Below are 24,767 nucleotides of genomic sequence, written 5' to 3' on the forward strand. Positions count from 1 at the left end.
TAGCATTACATTCTGCTCATTCAAATAAACTTGCCAATGATATTGATGGATGACTGGACTTCTGTTCTTGGTCACAGAGTCCCAGGCAGGTACGGACTGGGGCTGAAATTCAGCCCTGGCATTTGAAAACACACAGGCCCATGTTGCCTTGTCCCCAAGCACCAGATGGGATATATTACTAATCTTACCCTGTGTGGAGGAAAGCAAGATTTACTACAAGACCAATATTTCTAATGATACCTCCGTCACAACTCTTAACAGTATGGGTGTCTTGAGAACACTGATTCTGTTAACAACATAGCAGACAAGGTGGCCCACCACCAGACAGGCTCTTCTGGCATTTGACAGATGGCCAGTCTGGCCCTGGTCCCAGGTGAGAACCACCTTCTATTGCATCCATATGACTGATGGGGATGGCAGGTCATATAACATAGTAAGAGAACACTCAGTTCCCCACGCCAATACTTGCATGGTCTCCACCAGGTTAGGTACTTTTTGAAGACCAGGGAAGCGTGACTGCAGTGATTGGCTGGGTCTCTATACTTCCTGCTCTGTATGGACAGACATGTCTACTGCAATCAGTGATTAGCCGCAGCATCACATGACAGACACTATTGGCATCCAACTGTCCCAATTGGCTACAATGGGGTCTCTAGACTCGGATTGTAGTGTCTGCCCCCCAGAAATAAATAGCCCATCATTCTGCACTCTTGTTTCAGCCGTCTTTATAAGGAATCTGTGATGCATGATGCAGACAAAGCCTCTGACTCCGATGTGAACAGAGCATCAGTCATCACATATAACAGTATATTTATATAAATAACCAAAACATTGTATTATTATAGAACTGAAATAAATCTGCTGAAGGAGCAACAGAAAGCAATGCAACTTACCAAATTGTGCAGAGGATCTCGGCAATGTTTTCTGAAAGATCAAGAGAGCGCCAAAAAGCTTTGTGAACTGGCAGAAGCGCAAGACCAACATAACCGTCTTGTAGAAGAGCAGAAGAAGCTGATAAGTGACCTGAACATGAAGGTAGTGTGTGCTATTGTTTATTACCATACTGGAAACCTGTCATGAGGATCATGCTGCCCGAACCACAGACTCAGACGCCGACTGCGCGATTGCAGCCAATTATGGTTTTGTCTAAAATGTTGCGGTAATTTAGATTATTCATACTTTAAAAAGCCGTCCAAGGACTGTGACTCAACTGACTAAACCAATATGGACCCTGGCCACCTTCGCCCTCCCCAGTCTCTTTGAATGACAAGTGGAATAGGGAGAAGGTGGCTGGAAACTTGCCATGGACTAGTCAGTCAAGATCCATAGAGGCCGAGTCATCACAGTCACAAAAATTTGTAAAAAGTGTTGAAAAGTCACAAAAACGTTGCGCAAGTTTTCACGTCAATTTGAATCAGCCATGCCAAAATTGGAGGAGCTGAGAAGGAGCCAGGATGGTATTGGCAACACCCTCCCGCCCAATTCATCAAAAATGCCCTCATTTCTGGCACGGCACACAGAGGCACATGTCACTGAGAAGAAGCGCTAAATTCATTAAGGGGCATTGTCCTCTTCATGAATAAGTCTCCTTTTGTGTTCCACCATGATCGGCGTTTTGTGAGCGAGTGCTATGCTTGATGAATCAGTCCCATAGTTACTGCCGGCTTTTAATTCCGAGTGTATTCGGAAACACTACAGCGTTTTGGAGTAAAACATACCTGGCTATAATTGCGCAGACGGTATCTGATTCATGATCAATATGATGATCTCATGACAATAACTAGCTGTACACAGAATGACCACATAACATAACAGTAACCATTTCCTATGAAAGACGACGTGTGCCTAAAATGATGTAAAATGTTTGAAACTGTGTACATGTACAGTGACATGTAAAACTTTGGGCACCCCTGGTCACATTTACTGTTAACATGAACAGTTAAGCAAGTTGAATATGAAATAATCTCTAAAAGGCCTAAAGTTAAAGATTACACATTTCCTTTGCATTTTAGGCAAAAAAATATATTGTCATTTTTTAACCTTTTAAAAGGGAAATGCAAAAGTTTAGGCACCCGTGGAGATGTGTGTGCTCAAATAACTTTGACCAAGGTTTCAGACCTTAATTAGCTTGTTAGGGTTATGGCTTGTTTGCTATCATCGTTAGGAAAGGGCAAGTGATTCAAGTTTCCCATCTTTATAAAAACCCAACCTCCTCTAACCTTGTGCCAAAAACAGCAGCCATGGGTCCTTCTACGCAGCTGCCTAGTACTCTGAAAATGGTGGAGGCCCACAAAGCAGGAGAAGGCTATAAGAACATAACAAAGCATTTTCAAGTTGCCCTTTCCTCAGTTCAAAATGCTATTAAACATAACATGAACAGGAACTACATTTGCCAGCGCATCCACACTTCTGTTTTTCGGCTTTGCCCACAGTTGAGCAAAGTGTATTGTGCAGGCGTGAAATGCAATATTTCTGAGCAGGCGCAAGATGTCACACGGCGCAAGAGGCATTATCCATGCAGTAGGACAGCGAGCAACAGCCAATGGGAGTGATGTAGAGTCCCAAAACCACGCCCATTGGACCGGACTGAGAAGATTACCATACAGAGCGGGAGACATTAAAAAACATTTTCATGAGTATACAAGGGGAGTCAGGGGGTTCTGTAAGGATGTAGGGAATGCATAGCAGACACTGAATAGAGCGATATTTTTAGCTACTATATCACAAAACCGGTAACAGATACCCTTTAAGAAATGGCAGTTAAGAGGAATAGTCGAGGTTAGGATAAGGTCTGGAAGACCAAGCTAAATCAAATCAGGCTATTCAGATCCCCGTTTGACTGCAAAAGACCTTTGAAATATATATCAGAATCTGGAGTTGTGGTACTTTGTTCTACCTTTCTGAGACACCGGCACAAGTATGGCCTTCATGGAAGAGTCATCAGAAGAAAACCTCTCCTGCATCCTCACCATAAGTATGCAAAAGAACATCTAAGCAAGCCTGATGCATTTTGGAAACCAGTCCTATGGACCGGTTAAAATAGTACTTTTTGGCCATAATGATCAAAGGTATGTGTGGAAAAAAGGCACAGAAATTCAGGAAAATAACATCTCACCAGCCATTAAGCATGGGGTGGATCAATCATGCTTTGGGGCTGTATTGTAGCCAATAGCACAGGGAACATTTCACGGATAGAGGGAAAAATGGATTAAAGGAAATTTCAACAAATTCTAGACCATAACATCATCTGTAAAATAAAGCTGAAGTTGAAAAGAGGATGGCCTCTACCAATGGATAATGATCCTAAACACACATCAAAAGGCGCAAGAGACTACCTCAAAAGGCACAAGCTGACAGTTTTACAATTGCCCTCACAGTCCCCGGATCTGAACATCAATTAAAATCTGTGGCTAGACCTCAAAATAGCAGTGCATGCAGGACGACCCAGAAATCTCACAGAACTGGAAGAATTTTCCAAGGAAGAATGGATGAAAATCCCTCAAACAAAAATTGAAAGAATCTTGGCTGGCTACAAAATACGTTTACCAACTGTGATACTTGCAAAAGGGGTGCTACTACGTACTAGCCATGCAGGGAACCAAAACTTTTGCATCGGCCCATTTTCCAGTTTGTAATTTTAAAATGTAAAATATGAAAATATATATATATTTGCCTGAAATACAATGTGTCATCTTTAACTTTAGCCCTTTTAGAGATCATTTCATCTCCAACCTGCTTAATTGTTCACATTAACAGTAATTTTGATCAGGGGTGCCCAAACTTATACATGTCACAGCATACGTAACACACATGGATACACAACACATTACAAGCAAGCAAAACACTGTTTTGAGGCAGGCCAAAGATCGTATAACTAGTGTACCTGATTATCAGCCCATCTAAACAGGCTCCTGATCACCCAACGAATGAGCAAAACATTCGTTTGTTATTTACAATGAATTTTAGGTAAACTGTAAAATTATTGTTTTGGGCATCATACCATGCTGTGCAAACAGGACATGTGCTACTTTTATAATGATGCTATACTGTATGTACACAGAACGATCGAACTATTGTTCTGTTCATGTAGAAGTGTGGTCTAAACAGGCTACTAAGTGGCCTGCATCAGCCGATCAGCGGTCGTTTAACGGCTGCGTTCGGCATGCATCAATGTGCCCATATTCTGCAGGAAGGAAGTTTTTAGGGGCAGATACTGGACACTGAAACATTGCAGCAGTAAGGCTATAATGGATGGACAGGAGGCTACAAGAAGCTTTACATGAACAGTGGAAGGAGAGGGCACATTAATATAAAAGAGAATGTGCCCTCTTTCCCCAATGAACACACTTTGCTTTGGCAAATGTCTCTGGCACGTGTCACCTTTATTTAACAACCAGTAATCACCTATTCACAGGCCAAATGCGACATGTTAACTCTAATTTACGATAATTTATTACAGATTAAAGAAAAAGAAGAAGAAATTGTACAACAGAAAAAGGCAATGTCCAACACTAAAACCTCACAAGGACGTACTGTTCAGCTGGAAAATGAACTGCAACACGTATGTATCCCTTCTCTTCTCACACTGTACTCCCAGCATATGGTCTGCTCTGCCTACAGCAAGGGCTGTCTGGCAATCCCATAACCTCTACAACTCTTGTCTATATATAGCATAGCTGGGAAGGACAGGTTTAAATCCCAGCTCTGCAGTGTCTGTTTAGATACACCTGTGGGGTTTTGCTAAAAAAAGGAAGTAGCTTCATGGAGTGTCAGTCTCCTGAGGGAGGCTCAGTCTGCTGGGTGAAGCAGAGTCAAGTGTGCTGCTGGTGAATGAGCTGAGAGAGACCAAAGCTTCATTGTCTGTGTGAATGCTATCTACCTCCTAATGGTTAATGCCTACCAGAGAGAGTGAATCCCAACAATATAGTGTTTAATGTAGTCTAAATATATTACTCTCTAGATAGGGCTGCAACGGACATAGCTAAAGTGTAGGCCCGGACATTACAGGGATTTAAAGGAGGAGGCAAGAAAAAGGTTAATAGCTATTTCAGCTAGGAAAGGATTAATAGTTATTTTTGTATATCCACAAAAGAAAGTTAGGGAGCGTGGGGTTTGAGTTTAGGTCTCTTGGGATGGGATTCTGTTTAGGAACGCATAGGAAGTTATGTGAAAGGGGGTGAGGGAATCTGAGGTACCTTAAAAAGAAAAGGAGGAACTGTGGATCTTCATCTTACCTTGTGGATCGAGGAACAGTGAACCATCAGTCCTTATGTTATGCCCCTTTTCTTCTGCTATTATATAAATTCTGGCGGTAATGTGATGGTCTTTGGTTGTTTAATATCATGTCATAGCAGCAGGAGATGAAGAGGTCAAGGATGGCCTTGGTTAATGGAGAATTACATAGATATGTTGACCCTTCATTATTGAGTTATGGTTTAGTTCCTGCTGGGACGGTTCCCGGGGAACAGAAATTAGTAGAGCTGACAGCACCATGACATTAGTCAACCCTGAGTTGAAGCTCTGTGACTTAGTATTTATTCTGGTGCTGTCCATTGGTGTCAGGCCATCCAGTATCTCCTCAGAAAAGAAATCGCATTTATGATGTGTGTCGCATGTGCTGTGGCTATTTCTTTCCATGTCACCCAGTGTTATGTATTAATTGTTAAAGCTATGTTAACGCTATTTCTATCAAGTCACATTACAAGTCCATACGGAAAAGAGTACCAGATTCCGCTATCCCACATCTAGGAACATGGCAGAAAAATAGACACTGCACAGTATACAATTTTTTATAATGGGAGCTAAAGGCTTATGTATTGCACTATATGCCATATGTTTGATGCTGTTGTCAGAGGTGTACCATGTGTGTGATGTATCTGGAAAGCTCCTCTAAGGCTAGTTTCACATTAGCGTTTTTTTGCGCAGCGCATCGTGCGCATATAAAACGCAAAGAAAAACGCAAAACAAACGCGCGTTTTTTTAACGTCATGCGCACGCTGATGCGTCAAAAAAACGCAGCGTTGCTTGCGTTTTACATGCGTTTTTGCATGCGTTTGCGTTTTTTTATGCACATGCGTTTTTAGGTGTGACATTTTTTCCATTGTCTAGAGAACATTCTAGACTTGTTTCACTCAAAAATGCATGCGCAAAAAAATGCAACCGTGCGCAAGACCATGCGCACGCATGCGTTCCCATAGACTTCAATGTGTTGTTTTTGCGCATTCCGTGCGCAACCGTGCGCATGCGTTTTTTTGCCGAGACAGGGCGCACCAAAAAATGCAACATGTTGCGTCTGGCGTGCCTGGCGCAAAAGACAAAAAAACGCATGCGCACGAAAACGCAAGTGTGCGCAAGACCATGCGCACGTCATGTTAAACATAGGTGCGCAGTGCGCATGCGCACGGGTGCGCACGATGCGCTGCGCACAAAAGCGCAAATGTGAAACCAGCCTAACAGAAGCAAATTAAGAAATGCGGATAGAGTTTAAGGCCAGCAAACTCAACGATATATGGGAAAAACCTAACTTTTGAGACCAAACTTTTGGTTATTCATAAAGTGTGGAACAATCAATTATAATATTGTGATGTATCTTAACACAGGTTACTCAAACTTTTAATGTGATCAAAACTGAAAATGAAAAACTCAAGGAGAGTATTAACCATCTGCGCTTCAAGAAAGCAAAATATCAGTACCTGATTGATAAAATGCACCAGAAGATTACCCATCAGAAGGCCCTCACCGAGAAAATGCAAGAGAGGATCACGTCCATGCATAATGAAAAGTAAGTGACCTCTATCTGCTAAAAAAAAGAGCATGGACAGCACCTCCAAAAAATCATACATTGATCTAATGCCGCTAGGTTCTCAGCTTAACATGCTGATCAGACTGTATGATGCCCACTGCCACGTCACGGCGACCCTTAGTGAGTACTAAGTTTTATCGCCTTAAAGGAGCGGAGTTGTGCGCTAACCACCATCACAGCGACAATGCACCAGCAGGGCGGGTGGCCTGGTGTTTCACAGCGTCCATGATGGAAGACTCTATGATTGGTCCCACATTTCATTTCTACCTGGCATCTCATCAGTACATGAACTTTGCACTCTAAAGTTATACGATATAGTACATTTAATAAAAATACAACTACTTCTCTTATAGTTCTATGAGAAAATAGAAAAGACAAAAGACACATAGCGTGAGCTCATGTGTAAGATCTTAAAAAGAATTGTTATTCTTAACACTGTTGTTATGAGCGGTGGAACGCACTAAATAAAAATTAAAATAAAGTGCGTTCACCGCTCGGGGTCCACCGTGCAGTAGATGGGGTAACCGCTGCTAAAAGAGGCAGGACACTCAGGCGGTAATGTGCACAGGGTTATAGCTGCCAACAAAAACATAAATACCGCTGAGTCTGTATAGAGTCACAGACTTCAGCGATGTGGACACGGTATTAAAGGTCACAGAAATAGCCTTAAACACCAGGACTATCCCCTCTAGACCTACCGTAAAAAATAAGGTACGAGGTGTCGCAACTGTGAACACCCGGGAGGCTGCAACCGCAGCGCGGCGTGAACAGAGCCGCAAGCAAGGCGCTGCAAGGACGCTGGCACAATGCAGGACGCTTAGCTGCTGCAAAACGAATGGCTGGAGCGTGCTGGCGCTAGCGCTGCTACTGGCGGCTGCCCAATCACTCACACAATCGTAATATCAGAGGGAAGGGGTTTCATAATAAGTCATCCACCAGTCCAAGGATCCATTACCAAACACACAGCAGCAAGTATGAAAATACTAGCGCATGGCGGAACGGCCATGCGCACTTTTTATAGCGTACGGGACCTGCTGGAAATCTCCAGAGCCCTGAGCTGAACCAATGGAATCAGGAGCAGGACCTGAGCACCTGACTCCTGAACTCCAATGGGAGCTCATTCCACGAGCATGCTCAGAAGCTGGCTGAAAGGACAGCCTCTGGAGACAAATGTGAGGATCTGGATCTCTGCATAAGTATGGCAGGACACAGATTCCTAACAACTGTCTTTATAAGAGTTAACCTGAGCTGGAGTTTCTCTAAGGTCCCCTTCACATGTATGTGTTTCCGGTACGTGTGGCATCCATTTTCATACTTACCGGAGACACGTATCCACATGTACCCATTATAACCTATGTGGCTGCTCACTTCCGTGTTACGCACATACAGACATGTCCATTTTGTACTGGCAGCTCAGATGACATAGACCAATAAAAGTCTATGGGTCCATGGGACATGTACTGGAATAGAATGCAGAATTGAAATTACTGTTTTTTTATGTGTTAAAGATGTGCAAAGATAACAGATAGATAGATATCCGTCATATGTATAATTTCACAACCCCATGAGACATCATAAAATTGCACCCTTTAGTTCCTTGCATGTAGTGTTTATTGTACAGCTTTGTATTAACCTAATAAATAATTAAATAAATGGAAAAAAAACACTTTGGGTCATCCCCATTTTTTGTAATCCGCAAAGGTAAAGCAGACAGCTTTGAGCTGATATTTTCAGGCTAGGAACGTCCATGATTCTTGATTCCTTCCCTGCCTAAAAATACTGGCACACATCCACCCCAGAAGTGGCGCATCACATGAGATACTCCAATTTTGGCGTTTCGCCTTCGTCTTGGCTCTTCCTGATTCTCTGATGGCAATCAGGGTAATGGGGCTTGGGGTTGATATCAGCTGTGAATTGTCCAAAAACACAGCTGACATCAAGCCCTGGTGTTAGTAATGGAGAGTTGTCTATCAGACACCCCCATTACTAACCCAGGAAAAAAAAGAAACAAAAAATAAATACTTTATTTAAATAAACACTCCGACACTTTCCCTGGTTCACCATTTTATTAAATTTTTTAAAAAATCCCACGCGGTGCAACGTAGTCCACCAAATCAGACATAGTTCAGCGAAGAGAAACCTAAAAAGAACATATACACAAAACACAGAGAAACACAGAGAAATAAAACAGACACTGTCACTCATTCACCCTCACAGGAGAATGTTACTGACATCACCACTCTTCAGAATGACCGGGTCTCGCACAACACTGCGTACCTAGAAGTGGACGTTTGCAAAACCTATGGAGCGTCAGAACGAGGATACATAGGTTTGTACGGGGGATTCACTGGACTTCATTGGACTCGCTTGGACTATGTCGGACTTGCGTGGGAACATTTTTTTTATAGTGTTGAACCAGGGAAAATGTCTCGGAGTGTTTATTTCCATAAAGAATTTTTTGTGTGTGTTTCCTTTTTTCCTGAGTCAGTAATGGGGGTATATGATAGACACCTCTCCATTACCAGCACCATGTTTTCATGTCAGGTGTGTTTTTGGACAGTTCTCACCTGACAACAACCCCAAGCACCATTAGCCCAATTTCCAATGCACCAGGGCATCGGGAAGTGGCAAGGCGTACCGCCAGAAATAGGGCATCTCATGTGATGCTCCACTTTTGGGGCGGTTGTGGCTGATATTTTTAGACTGAGGAGGGACCAATAACTATGGACCTTTCCAGCCTGATAATAAAAGCTCTTTGCTGTCTGCTTTACATTTGCTGGCTATCAAAAATGGGGGACCCCACGTTGTTTTTATTTACTTATTAGGTTAATACAAAACTGTACAATGAACTCCATATGCAAAGCACTAAAGGATGCAATTTGATAATTTGTTGTGGGATTGTGAAATTATATGTCTGATGGATATCTATATATTTTTCTATCAATCTATTTATCTGTTTATCTGTCTATCTGTTTATCTATTTAGTATCTATCTATTATCTTTACACATCTTTAACACATAAAACACAAGAATTTCGAGAATGCATTTTATTCCGGTACATGTCACACAGATGGCATACAGACAGGACCCGGATGGTACACAAGTACACGTGGATGGCACATGGATGGCACACAAGTACACATGGCCAACAGAAAACCACCCAGAAAGTAAAAACGGATTGTCTCTTGCTATGTTTGTTTAAGTAGACATGAGAAGGGGGCCTTACACAGTATGGAGACCGCTGCTCTGGGTCTAATTTGGATTTGTCCATGTTGATACGATGAATAATTGAATGGATAGTGGAAAGGGGAATAACATTACTTGCACTGATAGCCTTGAAAAATAGCCTGGACTCCATTGGTAGCTTTTCTATGCCCATGGGTTTTGCAGACTAGCGCAGACTCCATGGTCATGAAGCCTTCAACCTGGAGTGTGCACCACTGTGCAAAACCTTTGAGAACAGGAAAGCTAGCCACCAAGTCTGGGCTATTTTCCCAGGTGAACAGCACTAGTAACCTTGATCCCCTTTCAACTTTGCATTTCTGAACTTCACCATCACTATAATCGCAGCACTTGTGGGACTAAATTATCAAACTAATAAGTGTTATGTCATAATCTTATAGAACTGATATCCAGACAGACGTCCTGACCATTAAAGACGTAGCAGAAAAAGAGTCTAAAAAATTTGATATAAAGATTGAAGAGCTTAACAGATATCTCGACCATCTGAAGAAGCAACAGCAATTTAATGAAACAAAATTGTTTGATCGCTCTTCAAAGGAAAGGGAGCTGCAAAAAATGAGACAAGGTAAAGTTAGGCATAGTCCGTCATATATATTCAGGAGAACAGGAGTGATTGAATCCAAGAGGATTTATTTAATATCAAGCAAATTGCCAATTTATTAGTACAAAAACACATAAAAATATGTAACAATCATAGCACAGTTGCACATAGTATGTGACGTCAAAAGCCAGGAGGAATATGTGGGGATAATCAACAAGGCACCATCATGCTGAAGCTCATTGTGAGGGTATGGCCCCTGAATATAAACCCGCTATCTCTATAGAGTATGGTCAGAATCATAATAAGTCAATAGTAGCTGTAGGGCCTCACACAAAAGCTCAGTACGCATAGAAGATTAACATCTTCTATGCGTACTGAGCTTTTGTGTGAGGCCCTACAGCTACTATTGACTTATTATGATTCTGACCATACTCTATAGAGATAGCGGGTTTATATTCAGGGGCCATACCCTCACAATGAGCTTCAGCATGATGGTGCCTTGTTGATTATCCCCACATATTCCTCCTGGCTTTTGACGTCACATACTATGTGCAACTGTGCTATGATTGTTACATATTTTTATGTGTTTTTGTACTAATAAATTGGCAATTTGCTTGATATTAAATAAATCCTCTTGGATTCAATCACTCCTGTTCTCCTGAATATATATGTATGTATGGAGTGGAACCATATATTATGGCAGATTATCAATTTAAGATACTGCCATTTATTCTCTGTAAGGTATTGGGCTATTCTGTTGTACTAATAGTCCGTCATATGTTTGATTGATTTATATAAAAACCTGACAGAACACCGTAAAAAAGTTGGAGTGCATACCACCATAAAGCCGGGGTCACACTAGCGATGAATAAGGATGAGTGCTATGCGATAAAACATTGCATAGTACTCGAACCAGTATTCATCTGTGGGGCCGCTCACATCAGCGCTTTTTTTCTTGGCCGTATTCAACGGGCGAGAGAAATCACCGCATGCTGCGTTCGTCACCAACACTCGGCCGAGTCTCGGCGCACTCGCACCCATATAAGCCTGTGGGTGCGAGTCACACAGCGCACATCACTCGGTTATCATCTGAGTGTTGTGCAATATACACTGACCCCAGCAATGGAGGAGATGGAGAAATTCATTTCTCTGCCTCCTCCGCAGCTGTGCTCCTATCCTCTCTGTGCGAGAGCCTCAGAGCACAGTAGCATGACACTCGGATCCCGCTCGCAGCAGAGCAGGAGCCGAGGGTCATTAGCATATCGCATCGGATGCCATACGCTAGTCTGACCCCAGCCTAACACTGCAACTCACTGTCAAATATGAAGACAGTGTGAGGTCATGAGGTAGTGAGAGGTAGAATAAAACATAACTTTTACTAAATTGTATAAAATACAAAAATCCTGCCTATAAACAAAATACTGTCTCAAACAAGGTGTATACAAAAGTGTCTAATCTTATAATCAAACGCTCATAGAAACATAGGGTCAGAAAACAGGTCATGAAAGTCCAATCCTGAGGTTTGAATTGAACAAAATCACACCTGGAATCAATATACTAAGAGGATAGTGACCCATTCATTGACCCATGTGGCCTTGATCATACTGTATCATGAGGACGGGTAAGTATGACCTGACACCCCCGCCCCCCCTCTGACCCCCCTTTGTATATGACTCGAATATAAGACGAGAGGGAAACTTTCAGCCCAATTTTTTGGGCTGAAAATCTTGGCTTATTTTCGAGTATATACGGTATTTACATTTTTATATTCCAAAAGAACAACCTCTAAAATGTTGTCTCCAAATCACTAATTATCATCTGCCCACATGATCATGAGAACAGCAGTGCATCGCTGCTTCATAAAGCAACGGAGTAGATGATAAGTTGCAACTGACGCTGCGGTTACTTTTATAGGGCCAGCCAAACTAAGAGTGCATAAAATATCAGCTGCTGTGCCCCTCTGGTAGATCCTATAACTCACTCGACTCTACAAGTAGAGATCTCAGACAGGCCTGAAAATATTGAGAAAAATACTGAAAATGACCAATAGGCCAATACAATGCTAGGTCTTGGTTCAGTAATAAACTGTACATCTTTTTGTAGAAAAAAGACTTGAAGAAGTGAAAAAGCACAAACAGGGAATCATTGACAACTACAACTCCATCTGTGAGAGGCTAAGACATATATTTGGACAACAGGATGTAGACCTCGACAAGATGGCAAAGCGATATATGTTGAATGACATGAAAATGTACTCACTTTTTACATACGTCACCGAACTGAATAATGAAGTGGAAGAGATTAAACAAGACATCAAATCTTCTGAGGTGAGAGTTGTCTGACCAGTGTCACCTCTTTCAGGAACACTATTGGGGGTTTTTCACATTGTTTTTGTGCATGAGGGTGATCAATGAGTGGAACAGGCTGCCACGAGAGGTGGTGTGTTCTCCTTCAATGGAAGTCTTCAAACAGAGGCTGGACAGACATCTGTCTGAGATGGTTTAGTGAGTCTTGCATTGAGCAGGGGGTTGGACACGATGACCCAGGAGGTTCCTTCCAACTCTACCATTCTATGACTCTTCCTGCCATTGTGTGAATATCTACTCATTCTTCTTGTTTTTATTGTTCATCTAGGATGAAATTTTAAATTTGGAATCTTGCAACAAAAACCTTTTGGATGAGCAACTCGTCAGGCAGAAGGAATTAGAGGTAAGAGATTGTTATTATGGAGGATTATTGGGGTCTCTTCCCTCCAACTAGACTGCTAGACTGCTCAGGGTCAGTATGGAATGGTATGGATATGCCGATATTTCAATATATGACGGGATCATGCTTTGTTTTTTCAGAAGGAACAGATATTGTGGCTTGTCTGTCACAGACCGCTCTTTGGATGGGTTTAGTAGCGCATTACCTTCCACCACTCATAGACCTACAAATGATTGCCCGATTTAAGCTTCATTATAGTGGTATTAGATCTGTGTTAGAAAGCACCTTTGTATACTGATAGCTATTCCTTCCTGGTAGTGCCGCATCCAGCGCCCTATATACAGTCACGCTAGTCCATGCTGATGTCCACTGCTGATATACCAGCCCCGGGGCCGTTGATTGATGCAGATGATGGTTATTATAGCATCCACACCCTGCTGCAAGATTTTGCATTGTGCAACGTAGTAATCATACAGGGCAAAAATGTAGTCAAAATCCTGTGCCTGAATCATACACAAAATTGTATAGCAAAGAGGGGGGAAGAGAAAATGCCAGACATTAATGCCGTCTAAATATATCCTTTAATAAATTATATAATTGGGGAATTAAAGACATATAAAAAGAAGGGACTAAAACAGAGGTGACATGGTAAAACATGTAAGGAAGTGGCTATCACACTACACACAGCTCCATGCTGGCTTAGTAGATATTTGGATATTCAGCATCCCTGTTTTTTCTGCTGTAGGTGTAACAGTGGTACAGTATTCTGAGCTCTGTATCACCCCATCCACACCCATGATTGGCTGATCCCTTTGTACACCGTACATTGTCAGCAAGCTGCCAATCAGTGGTGAGGGCGGGATTACACAGATTAGCCTGACTGGCCTGCACTTGACAACAAGTCATCTAATCATAATCTCCTTCTGATAAAATACTGATTATATCGAAACTACAGCACACAGCTAAGTGACACATCCTTGGAATCAGTGTCTCAGCCCCCACATCATGAAGCTCTCAGATTAAATAGAAAAAAACTGCTGACATATTCCATTAGCCCAGAAAAAGGTGCCATCTTCAAATTGTATTAGCGGAATAATTTCATAGGTGAAGTTTTTCTTCCAAGGTTTCTCCCAAGCCCTATTTGAATTATGTATTTCCAGATTAGATTACAAGGTTAAATGGAATCTGTCAGCAGATTTTTGCTACCTCATCTTTGTATCACTGTGTGTTGCAACTGTCTTAACAAACCGCAATACTGCTTTCTTTCTTGGGAGTGGTTCAGACAATGACAACATGTGAAAAACTCTTCCTGCTGTTCTAAAATCCAGGGATTTGTGACTCATGTTAGGAAGCTCATTTCTATTGATAAACCGACTCATATCTCTTCTTCTTATGTGAAATTCTTGCAGGAAAAATTGCAGAACATTTCTGAAACAACAGAAAAATATAAAATTAAATACAGCGAAATGAGTAGAGAACTATTACTAATAACATCGGCCGCTGAGGATTTGGTGAACAATCTGGGTTGTGACATATCATCAATGAAGAAGAAGCTCAGATTTGACAAATCCACATGTCAGGAGAAATTACAGTATTTCAGTAAGTATTGTGTAATATACGACCCTACTGAAGAAAGTGAGACGCTATAAAGGATTTGCTGAATCATTTGTCCCATATTATAGCAGAATCGGACGCAGACAGAAGAGGCCCAGGTGCAAGAACAACATATGGGCCCTTCGCAGTCCAACATACAATTACACCTGCCTTGGAGGTGTGAGGGGTGCTAGGGCCATAGTCGTGGCTGACATAGATTGCTCAATCACGCCCTGGTCTCCCGTCACATGCATACAATGTCCCCTTTGCAACGTACCTTCTTTAATGCCTTCTGAACCACCAGGGTCTCCTCTGATCTGTGGTGGGTTCACTCCTGTCAGTATCATTCAAAGAGAGACAGAGTCCAGTTTAAACTTGTAACAAACAGTTTTACTTGAATCCATTCGCAGTATGTCCAGCTCAGTTACAGCAACATCACAGGGAACATCACAGTACGCATCTTTGTCTATTCCTGTGGTTTTCCCCACTTCTTCTAGAATGCTCCCGGGTTGTACCGACTCGTCCGCTACTGCAATGTTCCTTCTGTCCAGCTTAACTACCTTCAGGAGTTTCCCTGTCCATTTCACCCCAGACATAAGGGCATCAGCCCATGTAGTCAGCTGCCACATCTTGGTGCTGCTCTGCAATCCTCTGCTGCTGGGGCCTTCGGGTCCCAAGCCCTGAATGACTGGGCTCCTATCTTGAACGTTATGTGGTCCATTGTGTGGCCTGGGCTCTAAGGCCCTATTGGACTGTCTGGGCTCCCTGGTCCTACTGCCTAAAATGCTGCGAACTTGTTGGCTTACGCACAGTTGGCCCCTCTAAAGTTAACAGTTGCCTATCCTAAACTAAGTGTGCTAAAATGCCCCCACTAGTGGGCTAACTTAATTACTATGATTTCCCTGAACAATAATATACATATAACAGCATTAAGTACATTAAGTATTTTTCAAAGTAAGACATTCAGAACCGGGATGTGTTTAGGGCATAAACCATTTCTGTGACCCCTTACAGAGGTAGAAGTGGGCCTCCTTTACCTCTTGGGCCCCTGAAAAGCTGCTTCCTCAATGTTGCATTGGCTTTCTGCTGCATCATTAGAAATTAAAGGGAATCTGTCAGCAGGTTTTTGCTATTTAATCTCAAGACAGCTGGAGATAGAGGCTGAAACACAGAATTCAGGGATGTGTCACTTGTCAAAGTGCATGCTGTAGTTTACTAACTGTGAAACATTTATCACTACAAGATTAATATTGCTGGACTGTGGGTGGGGTTAGCTTTCTCAGCTCTGCTTCATTCTAAATCTAAAAACTCTGAATGTTTCAGAACAGCTGCACCCAGTAATCTAAGTGATACATCGTTGGATTCAGCTTCTCTTTGCCTATATTATGCTGCTGTCAGATAAGGTAGCAAAAACCTGCTGCCATAGTCCCTTTAATTTTTGTTTGCATAGAATTGGAGAAACCATGTTGCCATTAACAGTAAGGAAGCCAGTACTAAATCTTTCCTAGTGATGCAGCGGAAAGCCAGGGCAACATTTAGGAAGCAACTTGTCAGACGCACCTCGTATGCCTGCTACTCGTGTACCAAGCCCTATGTGCCTCCTCAACTGGGTTTACGTGAGAAAACTTCAACAATTTTTTTCTCCCGTGCCATCTGTGTGCAATAGGTTTTTACAGCAGCAGCTATTAACCATTTATAGGACCATGTACAGTTTCCTATGTTAAAGAATTGCAATGTATCCATAAAAAAATGGATGGTATACTGTGGCTTCATATGGGATCTGTTTATTTCTGCACACCCATAGAATTCAAAGGGTGAATCTGAATGAAATTAGTACATACTACTTTTTTTTTTCATACATGGATTCGGTCCATGAAAAAAAATCGCTTAACTGTACTGCCCCATTGAATAAGCTCGGTTCTTGTGCTGTCCTTTTTTTTGTAGACCTTTGGACTGAAAAAAAGCTTGTGTGAACCTATCCTAAAACTGTAACTTGTTCACAAATCCAGTGTTTCTGGCACATTAAAATGCATGGACTCCTATGTAAAGGTCACCAAGCTGCAGATTGTGTCCAGTAATGGGACTCACCGCTTGCTCCAGTTTTTTCAGTACCAGCTGCTCTGCCATGGTGGCAGCTTTGTCTATCTGTTTTGTGCCATGGAACAAGCTTTCAGTCACTGTCTCTGGCTGTCAGCACATGATGGATGTTGCATTTATGACATCTAATTTTGATTTAAAAAAAAGTGTGACTTGAATTTTTCTTTATGTTTTTCTTAGAAATTTTGGAAATGGAAATGGACAAACTAATACAGCTCCACAGTTATTGTGCATTACGTGATGTGGCTCCAGGGAGTCTTTCATCTACCACTATTAGCTCCACTTTGGTCCCGTCTAAGGTGTCTTGTATTTTGGGTCACAAGAAGATTTCTTTACCATCCATGCCAAAAACGATCAAAGTCACTGATGACACTGGTAAGTTTTATATATTGCATCATAAGCAATGCTTGGATTTTACTAATAATCATAGGCTGAATGATAAAGAATACATTTTATAAGTCTTTGAAACATTGTAACAGAATAATTGAAAACAATTAAAAATAAACAAATATTGAAGACGCTCACAAAGAGAGGATAAACATATCAGGAATGGCCCAAGCAAGGGATTTAAAATTCAGATTATAATAAACTCAATCCAAATTGTCCTGCTGTGAGGACCCCATCAAAAAGCTGAGCATTCAATTCCCCCCACAGCACCACCACAAAGCAAATTACAAAGGTATTTAGAATTTAAAAGCAGAAAATGTTGTTAAAAGTATTATTTATATTCAATGGCTAATTCCCTGTTGCTTCCGCGTCACCGTTCCGGTGATTTTCATCTGTCTTACTTTTTTGAACTGATGACTAGAGTTGAGCGAATATGTTTGGAATCGGTCGCTGAATCTGAATTTGCCATATTCGTGCCAGATTGGTGCCATATTCGTGCCAAATTTATGTTTGATATTCAGTCATTTGCACTCCCATTGACTCCAATGACGTTCGGCTGTGTTCAGCGAATATTACAAAAACCATATTTGTCGCCGATCATAATAGGAACTGAATTTTCAAAAATTCACTTAACTCTACTGATGACGTGCCAATATCTTGCCTCTGTGGTGTTTACCTAAGTCGCCATGTAGCTCCAGTCTTAAAAAGAACCTGTCAGCACAATTTTTTTGTAATTTAAAGTAATACAGATTAAATTTATACCTTTGCTGAAGGCCCCTCCTCATGCCACCAGCTGAAAAATGATGAATATGGTAAGGGGAATAGCAAGCAAAAATAAAACAAATAGTATTACACAATCTGACTTTGCAGTTAGCCTGAATGTTAGGATGACACTTTTCTTTTAAATTGTAAAAAGCACACAGCTAACTTATACAGATGAAACTATAAATGGCTGCAGCAATGGAAAAAACAAAGTTTAATTTTGGAGCCTGGTTGCCATGGGTGATGGCACTTTTGCAGAATCCGTTGGTTCATGTAATGCATAGGAACAAGATTCCATCCACAGCTGGTCCTATTATAACTGCAAGTTTTGAACCACAAGTCCCAGAAATGTTCCATTATAGATAGCTCTTAGTTGTGCGAAAAAGTGTTTGCCCCTTCCTCATTTCGTATTCTTTTGCATGTTTGTCATACTTAAATGCTTCAGATCAGCAAACAAATTAAATTATTAGAGAAAGATAACACAAGTAAACACAAAATGCAGTTTTTATATGAAGGGTTTTATTATTAAGGGACAGAGAAATCCAAACCTACAGTACACTGTGTGAAAAAGTGATTGACTCCCTCCCTTAATCTGTGATTTAACTGTGGTTTATCACATCTTTGGGAAGCTGAGCTCAAATTCCTTAGCTACAGTCATGGCTGGATATTGCCACTCCTGTTCTCAATCAAGAAATCACTTAAATAGGACCTGCTTGACAAAATGAAGTAGACCAAATGTCACGGCTATGTCAGAGGCGGCATCTAGCAGACACCTTCTTAACCCTTCTGACTCTTTGACCCAGTGGCAACCTTTCTCTGGCTCTAATTGACACACCTGGACCTGTTTGTTTATAGATTCCCAGCCTGCTGCTGGGAGTTGTCAGTGACACTTTCATTTCCCTCTGTTGAGGCTTGGAGCTATAGCAGTCGGCTATCTTCATCTTTAGTGTTGCGGGAGTATGTCTTTGTTAAATCTCTGAGTCTACTCAAGAACGGAGTTCCTCTTGTTCATCTATCCCAGCTGTCTTTAGTGGTAGTGGTGATCGACAAGTGTTTCCCCTCATCAATCTCTAAGTAGGGCTTATCGTCAGCGTCAGGCAGGGATTAAGTTCCTGCTCAGCAATAGGTGCAGAACCTACAGTGGGGGAAATAAGTATTTGGTCCTTTGCTGATTTTGTAAGTTTGTCCACTGTCAAAGACATGAACAGCCTATTTTAAGGGTAGGTTAATTTTAACTTTGAGAGATAGAATCCAGAAAAATCACATTGTATAAAGTATATAAATTTATTTGCATTTTGCAGTGAGAAATAAGTATTTGATCCCTCTGGCAAAGAAGACTTAATACTTGGTGGCAGAAAACCTTGTTGTCAAGCACAGCAGTCAGACGTTTTTTGTAGCTGATGATGAGGTTTGCGTATGTGTCAGGAGGAATTTTGGTCCACTCCTCTTTGCAGATCTAACCCAAATCATTAAGATTGTGAGGCTGTCACTTGGCAACTCGGAGCTTCAACTCCCTCCATAAGTTTTCTATGGGATTAAGGTCTGGAGACTGGCTAGGCCACTCCATGACCTTAATGTGCTTCTTTTTGAGCCACTCCTTTGTTGCCTTGGCTGTATGTTTTGGGTCATTGTCTTGCTGGAAGACCGAGCCACGACCCATTTTTAATATCCTAGCGGAGGGAAGGAGATTGTCCCTTAGGATTTTACAGTACATGAATCCATCCATTCTCCCACTGATGCGGCCAAGTAGTCCTGTGCCCTTAGCAGAGAAACAGCCCCCCAAAACATAATGTTTCCAGCTCTATGCTTGACAGTGGGGACGGTGTTCTTTGGGTCATAGGCAGCATTTCTCTTCCTCCCACACAGCGAGTTGAGTTAATGCCAAAGACCTCAATTTCTGTCTCATCTGGCGTAATGTGTTACCAATGGTTTTCTTGGAAACTGTGGTCCCAGCTGCCTTGAGATCATTAAAATGTTCCCTCCCGTGTAGTTTTAGGCTGATCTCTCATCTTCCTTATGATCAAGGATACCCCACAAGATGAGATTTTGCATGGTGCCCCAGATTTCTTCCATTTTCTTACTATTGCACTAACAGTTGTCTCATTCTCACCCAGTATCTTACTTAAGGTTTTGTAGTACATTCCAGCTTTGTGCAGGTCTATGATCTTGTCCCTAACATCCTTATAAAGCTCTTTGGTCTTGCCCATGTTGTAGAGGTTAGAGTCTGACTGATTAATTGAGTCTGTGGACAGGAGTCTATTATAAAGGTGACTTTGTCAGACTGCTGTCTTTAGTGCAGATAACGGCTTGATTAGAAGTGTCTACATGGCCTTTAGGAGCAGAACTCTTAAGGCCCTTTTACATTTAGCGATGCACCAGCGATCCAACCAGCGATCCGACCCGGTCAGGATCGCTGGTGCATCGCTAAATGATCGCTAGTGAGCTTTCATACAGAAAGATCTCACAGCGATGCAGCAGCGACGCAGCGCACGATACTTACCATTCACACACAGCGATCCTGCGTCCTCCCGCCCGCGTCCAGCGTCGCTCGTCGTCACAGCAGGAAGTCTCAGCAGGAAGCGCCCGACGAGAAATGGAGCCGGGCATTCTCGCGCGATCAGCGATGGACAGCGGGGGAGCCGGTCGCTGGTAAGTATCACACATAGCGATATCGCTAGCAATATCGCTATAACGTCACAAAACCAGTGACGTTTTAGCGATATTGCTAGCGATATCGCTTAGTGTAAAACCCCCTTAAATGGTTGGTAGGGGATCAAATACTTATTTCTCACTGCAAAATGCAAGTGAGTTTATATAATTTATGCAATGTAAATTTTTGGATTTTATTTTTGATATTCTATCTCTCAATGTTAAAATTTACCTACCCTTAAAATTATAGACTGCTCATGTCTTTGTCAGTGGGCAAACTTACAAAATCAGCAAGGGATCAAATACTTGTTTTCCCCACTGTATAGAGGGATGTTTAGGGCAGACAGGGTGACTTTAGATCTCACAGGAGTTATTTCAGCTCACCTCACTGTTTCTTTGTTGGCATGATGCAATCCGAGCACGGATTAGTCTCTGCAAACCTGGAGAATGTTCCAAAAAATGGGGAAATCCGCTCAAAGGATAAAATGATTTTTATTTTAACTTTGGTAAAATCATTAGTACAAAATGGCAGCTATGTACAAATAGGTATACCCATTGAAGGGAATTACCTTGGACTGAATTGCAGAGCACCTGGGCGCGCTTCAAACACACAAGTTCTTAGACTCAGGATGCCTAGGGGTCTCCACTCCCCCCTTCAATAGTGTTGGGCTCTCTTTTCCTCATACCTTCGTGTTGCACTTAGTCTTTCCTACACTGTGCGTGACATCAAATGGTCCTCAATAGCTAGACATCATGCCGCAATCCAAAGAAATTCTGGAACAAATGAGAAACAAAGTAATTGGAAAAGGTTATAAAGCAAATTGTGAAGCTAAATCCATTATCCACAAATGGCAAAAATCTACAACAGTGGTGAACCTTCCCTGGAGTGGACAGGCGACCAAAATTACCCCAAGAACAAAGTGATAACTCATCCTAAAGGTATAAAAATACCCTACAACAACATCCAAAGAACCGCAGGCCTCCCTTGCCTCAGTGAAGGTCAGTTTACATGACTTCACCATAACAAAGAGACTGGGTAAAAATGGCCTGCATTGCAGAATTCAAAGACGAAAACCACTGCTAAGCAATAAGAACATAAAGGGTCGTCTCAGTTTTGCCACAAAACAGCTTGATGATCCCCAAGACTTTTGGGATCTGTGGACTGATCTGTGGACTGACGAGACAAAGTTGAACTTTTTGGAATGTTTATGTCCCATTATATCTGATGCAGAAGTAATACAGCATTTCAGAAAAGGAACATCATACCAACAGTAAAATATGGTGGTGGTAGTGTGATGGTCCTTGTTTTGCTGCTTCAGGACCTGGAAGACTTGCTGTGCTAAATGGAACCATGAATTCTGCCATCTACCAAAAAATCCTGAAGATGAATTTCCGGACATTTGTTCATAACCTCAAACTGAAGCGCACTTGGGTTATGCAGCAGGACAATGATTCAAAACACAACAGCAAGTCTACGACTGAATGGCTTAAGAAAAACTAAACTAAGATTTTGGAGTGGCCTAGTCAAAGTCCTGACCTTAATCTGATTGGGATGCTGTGGCATAACCTTAAAAAGGCAGTTCATGCTCAAAAACCCTCCAATGTGGCTTAATTACAATAACTCTGCAAAGATGAGTGGGCTAAAATTCTCGCAAACGTTTGATTGCAGTTGCTGCTGCTAAAGGTGGCCTAACCAATTATTAGGTTTAGGGGGCAATCACTTTTTCACACAGTGTCCAGTAGGTTTGGATTTCTTTCTCCCTTAATAATAAGGACCTTCATTTAAAAACTGCAGTTTGTGATTACTTGTATTATCTTTGTCTAATATTTAAATTTGTTTGGTGACCTGAAACATTTAAGGCTAGTTTCACACTAGCATTTTTGAGCGCAGCGACGGCCTGCGCGTGGCCGCCGCTAAGCCCCGCCCTCTGCCGCGCCTCCGCCGGTAGCTCCGCCCACCGGCGCATGACGCTGCATGCGCCCTGCGTCCCCTATCTTTATCACTGGGGGCGCAGGCCGTGCGCAGTATGCGTTTGGCAGCGCATGCGTCCTTTTGACGGTGCGACGACCTGCGCCAAACGCAACCTGCTGCAGTTTGGTTGCCCCGGCGCACCGTCAAAAAGGCGCATGCGCCGCCAAACGCATACTGCGCACGGCCTGCACCCCCAGTGATAAAGATAGGGGACGCAGGGCGCATGCAGCATCATGCGCCGGTAGGCGGAGCTACCGACGGAGGTGCGGCAGGGGGCGGGGCTTAGCGGCGGCCGTGCGCAGGCCATCGCCGCGCTCAAAAACGCTAGTGTGAAGCTAGCCTAAGTGTGACAAACATGGAAAAGAATAGAAAATCAGGAAGGGAGTGAACACTTTTTCCCATAAATGTACTTGTCTTCAGTGGAACCACAAGTCCCAGTAAGCTACGCATTCCTCGATGTGGCAGTTCTACAGTCACACAGGGTTCCAGCCTGAAACTTCAGGATTTAATTGCTTAGGGATGCGAGGCCGAGTTCTTCTCCATGATGGGAAGCCAGGAGGAGGTGGGCAACCCTACAAAACCTGGCTGCTTTGCAGTTGTAGTGTAGCTCCAAGAGTCACTGTCCTCTCACATGGAGCTGCAGAACTATCAGTCTGCACTCGATGCTCTCTTTCTGGTTCACTGCTGTCTCTTTCCAGTAATGTATGACAGTCCTCATTTTCTCTGATACTCTCTCCTCCTGTCAGACTTGGTTTCTTTACACCAGTCTCCCCCCACTGGGGTTACATTCATATAGGATTTATTGACGGTATTTCACATCCATTAGTTAAACTGCGGTAAGTAGAATATTACGTTAGCATTTCAGGTGAAGACCCTTCAACAGACGTATAAGCTAAGTTCAATGCATATACAACATATAGGCCTTAATACAGCTGGATCCTGGCTGTCCCTGTTTCAAGGAATCCCACCCCACAGCCTGGACCCCTTTGACCTTTATGCATTGAACATAGCCTTTACGTCTGATGAAGGTTCTTCACTCAAAACATTAACGTAATACTGTACTTACCGCAATGTATCCAATGGATATTAAATACTGACGGTAAATCCTACTTGAAGCCTTAATTGTGTAGTTCCTTCACTCTATCTACAGGAGCTCAGTGGTTGGCTCCAAAGGAGCTATCACCCTTCTCAGTCTATCTCAATCTCACTGGGTTTGTCACCTACCTGTTTGGTTACTGCTCAGAATTATGATGTCTAAACGAGCAAGACTTTGGGGATGGAAATCATTGTATATTATTTACATTAATGATTGTTTTCTGTACATTTTTCATTTGCAAAGTTCTGGGATTTAAAGAACTACGGGAAAAAGTTCTGAATCAAGTGATATTCAGAGAAAAGAAGACTAAGACAAAGAGACAGATGCACAGCCTGAAAAATATGACATGTGGAAACATCAAGAGGCAATAAAAATTAATAAGATGCACAGCCTGAAAAATATGACGTGTTAACATCAAGAGGCAATAAATAAGTAATATTAAATACCTTTATTCATGTGTCCGTAATGTAAATCCTACATTTATTCACTACAGCCCTGCATCCATCAGCAGATTGCTGACACTATTTACATGCAGCAGAAAAGGGAAGACATCACTCCAATACCAATGTAACACTGTGTGCAGAATTATTAGGCAAATGAGTATTTTGATCACATCATTCTTTTTATACAAGTTGTCCTACTCCAAGTTATATAGGCTTGAAAGCCAACTGCCAGTTATGTAAATCAGGTGATTTGCATCTCTGTAATGAGGAGGGGTGTGGTCTAATGACATCAACACCCTATATAAGGTGTGCTTAATTATTAGGCAACTTCCTTTCCTTTGGCAAGATGGGTCAGAAGAGAGATTTGACGGACTCTGAAAAGTCAAAAATTGTGAGATGTCTTCCAGAGGGATGCAGGAGTCTTGAAATTGCCAAAGTTTTGGAGCGTGATCACCGAACAATCAAGCGTTTCTGTC

General features: G+C 42.2%; 1 protein-coding gene across 5 annotated transcripts in view; it reads left to right on the forward strand.

The window, feature by feature from the left end:
- The window catches only part of LOC141080440 (coiled-coil domain-containing protein 63-like), a 93,579-nt gene extending 69,280 nt beyond the window's left edge, over positions 1-24,299 (forward strand). For all 5 annotated transcript variants that reach the window (XM_073565659.1, XM_073565657.1, XM_073565661.1 and 2 more), the window contains 9 exons: positions 846-1,035; positions 4,460-4,561; positions 6,600-6,781; positions 10,426-10,610; positions 12,690-12,913; positions 13,221-13,295; positions 14,702-14,891; positions 17,163-17,357; positions 24,092-24,299. In XM_073565659.1, coding sequence (XP_073421760.1) covers positions 846-1,035; positions 4,460-4,561; positions 6,600-6,781; positions 10,426-10,610; positions 12,690-12,913; positions 13,221-13,295; positions 14,702-14,891; positions 17,163-17,357; positions 24,092-24,219 — 1,471 coding nt within the window. In that variant the 3' untranslated portion in view covers positions 24,220-24,299. The remainder of the gene's footprint in view (positions 1-845; positions 1,036-4,459; positions 4,562-6,599; positions 6,782-10,425; positions 10,611-12,689; positions 12,914-13,220; positions 13,296-14,701; positions 14,892-17,162; positions 17,358-24,091) is intronic.
- Positions 24,300-24,767: the final 468 nt, after the last annotated feature.

The sequence above is a fragment of the Dendrobates tinctorius genome, unplaced genomic scaffold, assembly GCF_039654945.1.
Source record: "Dendrobates tinctorius isolate UK_male_01 unplaced genomic scaffold, ASM3965494v1 ptg000016l, whole genome shotgun sequence".
In the NCBI taxonomy this organism is placed as follows: domain Eukaryota; kingdom Metazoa; phylum Chordata; class Amphibia; order Anura; family Dendrobatidae; genus Dendrobates; species Dendrobates tinctorius.